The 11,946-nt window shown below is 47.6% G+C and overlaps 1 protein-coding gene and 1 long non-coding RNA gene across 2 annotated transcripts in view; one reads left to right on the top strand and one right to left on the bottom strand.

Moving 5' to 3' along the window:
* TBC1D2B (TBC1 domain family member 2B) overlaps positions 1-388 on the bottom strand; it is a 61,834-nt gene extending 61,446 nt beyond the window's left edge. The window contains exon 1 of the mRNA XM_019533385.1: positions 44-388. Coding sequence (XP_019388930.1) covers positions 44-373 — 330 coding nt within the window. The 5' untranslated portion in view covers positions 374-388. The remainder of the gene's footprint in view (positions 1-43) is intronic.
* On the top strand, positions 200-8,987 carry LOC109308919. Its single transcript, XR_002100737.1, has 3 exons — positions 200-283; positions 6,225-6,365; positions 7,788-8,987. It is a non-coding gene; the product is annotated as an uncharacterized LOC109308919 (long non-coding RNA).
* The last annotated feature ends 2,959 nt before the right edge of the window (positions 8,988-11,946 follow it).

Raw genomic sequence — 11,946 nt, 5'->3', positions numbered from 1 at the left:
CTCCGGCCCCCGAGCAGGGCCGGGCTGGGCCCGGGGCGCGTACCTTGAGCACGGCGACGGCGCCGCCAGGGCTGTGCACCTCGAAGGCGGCAGCTTCGTCCCCGGCAGCGGCGGCGGCCTCGGGCTGGTGGTAGCTGAAGCAGGCGGCGGCGATGTCGAGGTGCCCGAGCGGAACCGCGTCCTGCGGGCCCTTGAAGTAGTAGAGGTAGCAGCGGCGCGGGTCGAAGACGAACCAGCGGCTGCGGAAGCCGCGCAGCGGGCCCTTGCCCGACAGCTTCTGCAGGTAGCCGCACAGCTTGGGCGCGCCCGGCCCGGCCTGCTCCGCCGCCGGGCCCTCCCCCGCCTCGCAGCCCCCTGCCGCCGCCGCCGGCATCCCGCTCCAGCGCCGCCGCCGCCGCCTCTCGGGATTCGTAGTCCGCAGCCTCTGCCCTCGCGCCGCGGGGCGGGGGCGGCGACAGGAGAGGGCGGTGACAGCCCGGGCCCGCCCCGGCCCCGGGCCCGGCCCCCTGTGTCGCGGGACCCCGCGCTCTTGTGAGAAAGCCCCTCGTCCACTGGAGCAGACAACTCCTGGGAGAGCCGGGAGCAACTCCGCGGAGCCGCCTGCCTCTTCGGTATTAAAAGCAGCACGTACGTTTAGTTTCCTTAAATGCCTCGTGCTCTGGGAGCAGCTGTAAGAAAGAGTCTGCCTAGGTAGCAAAAGTCACTTCCCCACACTTGTATAGAGCAAGCAGCCCAAACGGGCAAATTCATGTTAATTAAGTTTCGGGGGGTTTGCTCTTGTTTCAACCAGCACAAAGGGAGGGCCCTTAAATCGTTGGCGACGTGTAGGGGGGGCACGCAGGTGCATATCCGCAGTGCCTGCAGGTAGTAGCTGCTCACCACCCCTGCTCCCCTTTGCCACCAACAGTGCTGGCAGTGTTTGCAGGGGGTTAGCGATTGCCAGCAGCATCTGCAGGTGGTCACCAACCCCTGGTTGGCGCTCCCCCTCCCCCCTGCTGCTGCTAGCACTGGCGGTGTCTGCAGAAGCTGCCGCGCTCCCACCACCGCCAGTACCGCCATGCCCCCCCAGCCGCCAGGGGCACGCATTATTTATTCCTCAAATTACGCCTAAAATTATTAGAGCCAAATTTTGCTGTGGGCTTAATGCTGCCGTGGAAGAAATCATGGTAAGGGTGTACTTGACTCAGATAAGTTCATCCCTGATTTACATCTCTTTACCTTCAGAATTTGGCCTGTGGGAATCTGACCTGCACCATAGCTTCTTGGCTTGTTTGCATCTCTAAATCCCATGTTCAGTCTCTTAATAAGAAGTAATGTGTCTGATTAGATAATCAGATAGCTTTGGCACTGAATAAGAACATAAGACACCTGCTTTGCAGGGTCAGATCACAGGTCCGTTTAGCCCAGTGTCCTGTATCTCATAATGGAGAGCAGATGCTATGGGGTAGAGTGTATATGTGCAGGGCCTGTCCAGATTGATCTGTCCCGCTGCTCCTCTTCACCTACAGCTTTCAGCATTTAGAGGCCTAGGAAGTCCTAATTACTAGGTTCCTCTAACTACAATGTTTTATACCCACTTATGGACTTAACCTGCATGAATTTCTCTAGTTCCCTCTTAAACCTGGTTAAATTATCAGCCTCTACAACACAGGTAGGCAACATTTTTTGGCCGGAGTGCCAAAACCCCCCACAATGCTTACCTTGGAAAGTGCTGGAGTGCCAGCATGCCAGAAAAACAAAATGAGGGCAGGGGGTACGTGGCATGATGCCCTGCTTGTGCCCCTGGCCCCCCAGCCCTGCTGCCCCTTGCCCCCCACCCAAAGCCCCTGCCCCCCAGGCTCTGTGGCTGTCAGCAGCTACCCAGAACCTGGGCCAGCTGCAAACATCTGCTGCCTCTCCGCCCCCTGCTCCCCAGCAGCCTCCCGGGCCCAGACCTGGCCCCAGCCTGCAGGGAGGTAGCACATACCGGCAATGCTTCCCGCTGTGCTGCCCTCACTGCTTCTGCAAAACAGCATTGGAACCTGGCACGGCAGGGCACAGCGGGGGGCACAGAAAGCTGCCTGCTCTGAGCTCCCCACTGCCCTGCCACACTTCCCCTGTATGCACAGGAACAACATGGGCAGCAGTGCAGGGTTGTGCCCCTTGCTGCTGCCCCCACCTGTGCCCCTCTGCAGCATGGCACCCCATCTTACTTTCAGTTCCCTCTGGGTACCCCAGTTGCACTATGCTACCTGGGCATTCTGGGCTACTAGCTCCCCCAGCACTATAGGCAGCTACCACATTGCCCCACCCCCTGGGGCAGGCATGAAACAAGCTGAGGGTTGAGGCAGGAGCCCTGAGACCCCTAATGCTGCTGCAGTCAGAGCAATAGAGGCAGGTGTAGCCAAGTGGGAACCTGGGGAGGCTGTATACTAACCACTTCTATGGTGCAGGTCACCAGTTAGACAGCCCTGGTTCATACGGTGGCATAATGACTTTTTTATATATTTCTTAATTTCTTGTACCCTATTTGTCACTGTGATAGCTGATGAACAAAGTCAATGCTGCCAGAGAACTTTCTACAGTAATTCGAAGATCTCTTTTTTGAGTACTAATAGCCAATATAGAGCCCAACATAGTGCATGTGCATCTCAGGTTATTCCTTCTTATGCACATCAACTTTATATTTATCAATGTTGAACTTCAGCTGCTACTTTGTGACCCATTCACTACATTTTCTGAGATGTCTCTGCAATTCCTCACAGTCTGCTTTGTTTTTTATCATGCTGAATAATTTGGTGCCATTTGCAAACTTGGCTACATCATCATTCAGCCCCCTTTTGAAGTCAATTATAAAAGTTAAATAGCACAAGCTGCAGAAAGGACCTTTGGGGGACCCAAATGCTTACCTTTCTCCATGGTGAGCAGTGACTATCTATACCTATTCTTTGCTTTCTGTTCTTCAGCTAGTTGCTGATCTGGTGTGCACATGCCCTTACAACCTCATTCCATAATAGCCTTTGATGCAGGACTTTTATCAAAAGCTTTTTGAAAGTCCAGATGCACTGGGTCAATCAGATACCCTGATCTGCTTGTGTGTTGTTGCTCCCAAAGAACACGACTATATTAGCTAGACATAACTACAGTTTACAAAAGCATGACTGGCTCCTTCCTAAGAAGTCCTTTTCATCCCTGTGATGGACAACTCTATTTTTTTTGTAGTTTCTATCAATAAATACCATCTTGTTCTGGTGATTTGATACTGTCTTAGCAGTCAGTGCTTCTGATTCTAGATCCCAGGTTAATACGCAGAGGGAGGGCTAGGACACTAATTCAGATATTCATATGGCATCATCTGATAAGAAAACAGTACTGAGTTAACAAATAACTAAAGCCCTGTTAATAGGGAAAGTTGGGTAAGTCAGCTATTGAAATCAAAACAGAGAGAAAGTCACTTCCTGACCAGTTCTAAAATGAAGTGAAAGTCACCAAAGACTGAAATTCTGGAATTCCCAAAACTGACATTAGACGTATATTTCTGCTTAACCACATGTATATCTAGACACCATTTAAAATAGACTGATTGGGGGGGAGCATATCTTACGATGGTTAGCAAGGCTTCACAATAGGCTGAAGCTTTGTTAATAGACATGAGAGGAAAGAAAGCTGATTTGCTTAACAAAAAGGTAAATGTAATTTCTTCAACACATACTGTTTAATATTTTCTTCTCCAAAGAGTCCAATAAAAGTATAATGTATAAAGCACTCAGCATCTCACAGGATCTTGCCCTTCCTTGTAAGAAATCATCTATCAAACAACATATCACACTGCCTGCCTCCCAGTTTTTAGGGCTTCTGTAGAAGTGTCCGATTACCCTTTTCTTATCTCATTGATTCAGATATGCTTAATCTCACAGAGCTTGTCTTTTTATTTTTATTAACATGTCAGCAATGGCCCTAACCCTATACGCTAAGTGTTATTCGTCCTTTGCCAGTGAGGACGACCACATCCAGCGGGGAGCTGGGGGGAGAGGCGGAGTGAAGAAGAGAGAAAAGAAAAGGGAAAGGAACAGGGAGGGAGAAAGAAGAAAAGAGAGAGAGGAAAGAGAAAGGAAGGGGACGGAGGCTAGGTCACATGGGTACATAGGTGACTTCTAAGCCTGATCTTTGGCTTAATAAGTAAAGTACAGTCAGTCAAAAAGCCCAAGGCTGAATTGATTCAATCTTCACAGGTTAGTCTAAGCTACGTAGACTGAACTGATAAGCAAGTGAACAGGCATTCATTCACTTTTGATTATGGAAATGCAGCCACATGCCTGCAGAGGCCTAGGCCAGAAACTGGGGGGCATTAGAGCATTCCCCGCTCTGCTTGTCTGCAGGAGACAGCTTGAGTCAAGGCTAGCCTGCCCATCCTACAAGGGGGAGTTTGCAGGAGGGGTGCAAACCATCCCAGGATGCTGCAGGACTGTGAGTTAACTTGAATCTGGAGGAGATCTGGGACAGAAGTTCAATGAATTGATTTAACCTAAATCAGTGAAGTCTGATATGACATCCATCCAGGTTTATCTTAAACTGGATTTGGCCATTTTGGAAGTGGTTTATGTCCACTGAACTTCTGTTGTGTTAGATCTGAACCAGCTTCTGATCATGTATACCAGGTGTTTATGTATAATTTCTGTCCCAAGCCATGAAGTGATGAGCACCCTTAGCTCCTCTTGGCATCAGCAGGCAACATATATGTATGCCTCTAAGCTAACTCACAGAATCAGATCCTAGGCCCTCAAGACTTTCTGTAATACTTCTCTTCTTTCTTTCTTGCTGTACAGCTTTCTCACTTACAACACATACCAGGAGAACTTCAACACACTGTGTTTACAGTTAATTCACAGAAACGGAAAGTTCCCCTTCTTAGGCAGATATGTTCCTTATTTCATCCATGTCCTTTTTCTACAAATGTAAGCCAGATGTAGACTAATAAGTGATGGCAACATACTTCAGTATCACAACAATATTTTATTATAAACTAAATATTTTCCATGGAGGTTATATTCAGTGCATATGCTTTGGCTTTTAAATTTTCAGCTCTAGAAAACAGATGCAAGAGAGGTACCCTGGATTGTCTTGAGTTCCCTAAAGGGTGCCACGGGTTGCCAGGCATTCACAAGATTAACCTAGAGTTTTCAAATAGAAATCGATAGTGTTAAAAACATTCTAACCAGTTTTGGTCTTTCTGAATTGTTTGCTCTGTATTTTTGTGTACTTAAGAAACAAGAAAAATTAAGCTGGCATTTTTCAAGGGGTGCTTTGAATCTAAAAAGCTTAGAACCACTGGATCCAGCCAGTGGTTTGATCTGGTGCCCAGGATGGGGGTGGCAGGCTCCATCCATTCCATAGAAGGGGGCAGTAGGCAGCCTTGCCCCAACCCACCCTACAGGGGAAGGGTAGTTGACCCAGCCCCATGGGGGTGGAAGGGAGGATAGCCCATGGTGGGGTTGGGGTGTGGCCCGGTCCTGATCCAGTTGTGGGGTGGGAAAGGACATGGCCCAGCCCTGATCCAGTTGTGCAAGGAGGGAGGGGGAGCAGGGCATAGCCTGACCTCAATGACCAGCCCAGCATGGCTTGGGGCTTAGAAATTTGGCAGTGGGGAGGATGGCTATATTAATCACTACCATTCCACCACTGCCAAATTTCCTGACCTATGGGAAGCCAAATGCAATGGCTCCACAGACCAGAAGTTGATGACCTCTGATCTAGAGCATGCTATTAAATACAAAAGTACAAGGATAATAGAGCATATCCTATGGCTCATGCTTTCGTGTTTACACAAGTACATGAAACTGGTAAATTATAAACAGTCTAACATTATTTTACACCCGGTAAAAGTGAGATCATACCTCCAAAGTTAGAATGATTCAAGTACCCACTGCTGCACGTATGTTGGAAAACTGAAACTGAGCCTTCAATTCTTGTCTTACATATTCTGAGTTACTGGAGTTTAGTATGAATTCCATTGAAACCTGGACATTTTCAGAAATTATTTTTAAAAACTTGCTGCTTCTGGTTTTCAGAGCAGGACAGCCACAACTCATAGTATCAAAGTTTGGGTCCAGATTGCAATACTGCAGCATGGGGCTAAACTAGCTCTATTGATTTCAGGGTGTCTAACACAGTAGTTCTCAACCTTTTTTAGACTTGAAGAACACCTTTGAAAATGCCAGCTTTTAGTTTTTACTCATTTCTCTCAGGATCTCCTGGAGTCAACAACACCTCCCTGCCCCCCCTGCAACGCAGCAGCGTGGGGAGTGCCTGCGTGTGCAGTTTGTGGCCCCGCAGCCACATACCGCACATCAATACTTGTCTGGCTGTGGCCAGAAAGACCACAACAGGTCAGAATGTTTATTAACACTGGATTCCTATTTGGCATCTCTGTGTTTATCTTATAAATCATGTTTACACACCTATGTGTGTAAACAGGTTGTGGCACCCTGGCTGAGAATCCCTTATCTAACCGAATAGTTTCATTTTACATGTTACTGGCAAAGATAATTTTTTGCCAAAGATAATTGCCAAGATAATTGTTACAGGAGCCTTTGCCATCTGTTAATGCACTTCTCCGTAGTGCTACAGTGCTTCAATTTGTGGGGGCGGACCCAGAGAGCACAAAGTTGTGGAGAGCAGGAAGCAAAAATTTCACAATGCCCTTTTTACAGCAGGAACCAAAGAAGTTGCAAGTTGTTTTAATTTACCCTTATTAGAATGCTCTTCTATGGACCATTACTGTGGCTGGGGATAAACAGAGCACATCATGCTCTAGTTCTTATACCAGTGGTGCAACTGGGGAATGGGGGAGGTGGGGGGCAGGGGGACCACAATAGGGGATAACCACCCCAAGTGCTGACTTGGTGAACTGGGATGTAAAAAAAAGGTAGCTGCTGCTGGCAGCCCCATGTTCACAATTGCAAATGTGGTGGTAACCAGAAATCACCATTTCTACTTTGTCTCTGGAACCTGGATGCATCCCTGGACTGCTGTCCAACACTTTTCCTCCCCACCACACATACTTTTAGGCCTGCTCTAGGTCACATTAAGGTCCCTTATGAATATTACGTTTACCCAGTTTTCAAAACAAACCCCTTCATTAGTTATCAGCTCATCACCCAAAGAGTAAAATGGTATATACTGTGTTTTAGTTGGTTGGAAACGGTCAGAGCAACTGAACTTTTAACATACCTTAAATGTTCTGATATTTTATAAAACCACTAGGTGGTGCTACTTTACTGTTTCACATTCACCACTGTAAATCTTGCTCTTTTCTCAAAAATGAGAAATGTACCCTGAAAAGGCCAGCATATCAAAGCAAGAAAAGTCATGTATAGAAATGTAACTTTACATTTTCTGGGTTTTGTATTAAGAGTGACTGATATTTTTTGTGGGCAAGATCTAATTTTGCTTTCTGAGCTCAGTCTGAAAGATATATAGGTTGTCAAGAAAGATATTAATTGTATTTTTTTAAAATGTAACTTTTGTCAAGAACTGTTTTCATTTAGAAAAGGCAACTATTACATGACTCAGTGAAGGGGAGGGAAGCAAAGTTGAAAGGCAGCATGAGAATCTAGTTATGTGTTTGTGATCTGAATCAGCTGTTTCAAGATGGCTGACAGCAAGACTGAGCAGGATTTTAGGGAAAAATTAACAGAAATATAATTTTTATTTATTTGTATAAAAGAGGTGGAATAGTGCCAGAAAATAATCTGCAAATCAAAATTGATGAGGGTTCTATTTTTTTACAAAGCATTTTTTTTACTTAGTGTCATCTATCATTGATTCCGAGTGGAACATCTGAGAAAGAGGGTGTGAGGAAAACTCACCAGAATCAGGAGAGAGGCAGCAGGATGCTGCACCAACAGCCAATCACAGCGAAAGTGAAACCGGGGTGGCTGGAGCCGCTGCAGTCGAAGATCAAAGGAAAAACCTATGGCGGAGCCGGGAATGGCTCCCACATCCACCTGGGTGATTGGCTGGGCGGGCAGCTGAAGCTGGCAGAAAAGCCTCAACCGGAAGGAAGCCAGGGGGTCTGGAAAGAGCATCCCCGGCTGGCCCAGAGGGGTCAGAACAGCCAGAGGATCTGGAGGAGGAGGCTTGGTGGCTCCCTTGGGAAGGGAGAGCGAAGGGACTGCTGGGCCAGCAAGGGCCCAAGGAGTTGCTGGTGGACCTGGTATGGACCACAGCCAGTAGCCACAGCAACTGGGACGTCAGCAAATGCAATGAGGATGGGACCCTGACCTGAACGACTGGCGACAGGTACTGAACTCAGTGGGTCAATGATGTGTCAAGGGAGGCAGCAGCCCAGGTAGAACCCGGCTCTGCATAAGCCAAAGAGCAAAGAGGGGCCTTGGAGAGTGCTCGGCACTAGCTTCACCAGTGGCCAACAACCGCAGCCCCAAGGAACTGAGCACTGGAGACAACCCGAACATGGGCCCTGACAGGCAACATCACAGTTGGCATTAGGCGGGGTGTAGGGGACGTGGAGCCCCACGAAGAGGCAGTTGTGAGGATGGCCAAGAGAAAGGACCGGGGGGCAGGACCAGACATCATCTTCCCGACTGGAAACTTCTTATCAAAGGCGTGGCAGATGACACCCCTGGGGATCTGACCCGAGGCCACTCCCAATAGCCTGGCCATAAAGCCTAAGGAGCAACAGCAAGGTAATTAAAGAACCCAAATGTGCGATGCTCAGGAGAAGGGCACGGGAAGTTACAGTGGGTCAGAACTGGGACTAGGATGAGGACCAAACTGCAGAACAAGAGTAGGCAAAAAATTTAGCATGGGCACAAACAATATTTCTACATATTCGTCTTCTTTTCCTGTGCAATTTCATATATTACATGGCAGTGGGGATTAGAAAAGGTCCCGATATACATGAATGGACCTCAAAAGTTTCACTCTATGATCCATGAAAACCTGGTTTATACACTAGAAAACAAAAAAAATTAAAAGAGGTATAAATGTAGTTAAACTGCAGAAGCTTTAAATCTGTTCCATTCATGTTTAAAGCTACAGTAACTTAATCCACTTATACCTCTATTATAGAAGCAGAAAGATTAAATGGTTACACCCTTTCGATTGACATGTATTCTCAACCAGTATCTTTCCCCTTCCTCCTTGAAACAGCATATCATTATGTCTGTCCATAGGTTCTGTAACTGGCAGGCTGTTTTGGTCCTGTGTAAGTGCCTTTGTGTTGTGTGTCTTTGCCCATATCTTGTGATATAAAGTGAATGAAGAGTTTTAAGTAAAATCAGAGCATTACCTGCATAGTAACATAGAGGGGCTAAGGCCTATCTGGAGGGTCACCACACCATATGTCAGGGACTTTACATTTTGCAGATTTTCTGTTCTTTGGTTTTAGAATATTTTATGACATCACCTCTCTGTAATGCGTAGATATTTGCATTTTTCCTATTAGGATTTACGAAAGCACTTGTTCTTACGCAGTGGCTAATGTGATGATTTGCATAACATTCCTGCACTGGTACAAAGTGTCCTTTAGTTTAAGTAAGCTCAATATCCAGAAAATCTAGGATCAAAGGCCACCCAGAATAATGTACATTTACATAGCAGCTTTCATCCAGGTTTCTAAACAGCTTTATGAAATGTGATTGTGAGGTTAGCATATAGTATTATCATCATCACCCTCACAGACAGAAACTGGCACATGGAGTGGCTTAGGCTAGACTGGTTAGTTTAAGTGACATGCTCTCAGTTACACATTAGAGTCATTAATAGAAGTCACAACAGAATCCAGGAGTCCTACCTCCCTGGCCTCTGTTCCAAAAGCTGCATCTGTGCAACACACAATCCTAGAAATAGTCCTGTCCATAATTTAAATGCGAAACTGTCCAATAGGGATTGTTTTTACAGTCAAAGGTCACTGTAGCATAAGAATGCCTCAACAACACAGACCATTGCTAGAAAAGGGATAATGTTAAAACCATTACTGTGTGTTTAGACTACCTGGTGATCCTATCCAATGAGGGAATCTTCTGATGGCTGGGTAAGTGGATATTTGATTAAGCAGTACAGAGTTGCCATAACACTAAGAAGCACAGAAGATGAAACAGGTAACACTGTGCTCCATACTTGTCCTCCAAAGCCATCTCCACATCCCTCATTTTCTGGAATAAACAGAGCAAGCACATCATGCTCTAGTCCCGGACAGAGAGGGGTGGTGGCAGTGGTAGTGGCAACAACAGTGGCAGCATCAGCTGGGGCGATGGGTTCCCCTTCCCTGTCTGCTTCCCCAGGACATTACTGGCAGCCACAAGTAAGATGGGGAACACAGGGGGTGAGTGGTAATCTGGGGAGCTGGGGGATGAGGGACAGTAGGCCCAATTCAGGGGGGCAGTGAGGCAGTCAGGGCTGGTGGGGAGGAGGGGGCCTAGGGGAGTTTACACCAATGCGTAGCCTAGTGTAGCCACATGTTAGTGTAACATCAGCTGTGTAACACAGATCACAGATAAACCTGCCCTGGACTGGTATAACTTTAAGCTGCCTAAAGGGTACTTAAAACTAGATTCACACATTAATGTTAATTAATTCACTCCACAATCAAGGAGTTAAGAGCTCCAGGAGCCACCTAAAATTAACATGTAATAAAGCCCTCTGTGTGCTTTCTCATCCCACTCATTTAGATTCCTACAGGAATTTAACCTTCAGAGAGACAAGGTAGAAAGTCCTGTGGCTGAGGTACTGGCTTGGGACTTGGAAATTTTGTTTTAGATTCCTGGCTATATTACCTATTACTGTGTGATGCTGAGCACATTAATAAGACCCTAAACAATTCAGTTTCCATTAACTCCATTAGGAACTACAGAGGTTTCATACCCCTGACAAATGAAACTTGTAATCTCTAGGTCTCAAATAATTTTCTTGCACACCTTATTTGTCTGTATTATAACCTTTTTGGGACAGAGTCTGGCTCTTCCTCTTATAGTTTCATAGTTGGTAGATGTAACAGGAGTAACTCCCTAGGGCTTGCCATGCTCTCCCCAGTGCCCCTTACCGTGTCCAGTCAGTCTACGATGTACCCTCAGTCTCGCCCGCGACATCTTTGATGTCAATTATGTAATTAGGGAGGCTGCCTCTTCAGTTCTCCTGGACACGGTTATCCTCTTAGCCCGGCTCTGCTAATGGGTGTTCCTGGGCACCTCAGCCTTATGGGCTATGCGTGGCTCCAACCACTCCTTTACCACACCCCAAGCCTTGCAGATGTACCAGACGTTGTTTGGTCAGTCTCGCTCTCTGCACCCTCTCTGGCGCTCGGGCTCTCCATGGCCCTCATCTTGCCACCACGCCCTCTGGCGCTCATCAACCACTGCCCCCTTTGCCTTGGGGCTTCCCATCACCTGTCTTTTCTCTGGGGCACTTATCACGCTGCCCCCTGCTCTGGGGTTGTGGCAGCCTTGGAGCTCAGGTGGCTGTAGCCATGCCTGGCCCCAACTCTCCTCCTTGGGGTCTTGACCCCCTGCTGGGCTCAGGCAGCCTCAGCCTTACCTGGCCTCCAATTCTCTGCTCCCCTTTGCCCTGGGGCTGGGGTCAGTGCACTCCCAGATGCTGTGCCCTCTCTGGCTCCTCCAACCCCTAATAGCCTCACCCAGTCCTCTGGTGTAAACCACAAACACAAAGCATAAGCCCCTGGGCTATAACATAAATTCTAGCCGCTCAGCTGTAACATCCTTCGAGCCATCCAACGGGTACTCCGTCTCTTCCCCAGTATCAGCCTGCTTGTGCAGTCCAGCTTCTCCCCTGTACTCACATAGGCAGAGTTCTCTCTCCCTTGGCAGCCAGCAGCCCACACCCCCTGGCCTCAGACTTGTGATTTATATATAGGCACCAGGCCCTGCCCCTTCTGGTCAGCTGACCAGGAAGGTGTATGTTCTTAACCTCATTAACCAGTTGGCCTGGCAA

The sequence above is a fragment of the Crocodylus porosus genome, unplaced genomic scaffold (genome assembly GCF_001723895.1).
Source record: "Crocodylus porosus isolate Cpor-Errol unplaced genomic scaffold, CroPor_comp1, whole genome shotgun sequence".
Taxonomy (NCBI): Eukaryota; Metazoa; Chordata; order Crocodylia; family Crocodylidae; genus Crocodylus; species Crocodylus porosus.
Note: the sequence above shows the minus strand (reverse complement) of the source record. Positions and strands in the feature narration are given on the sequence as shown.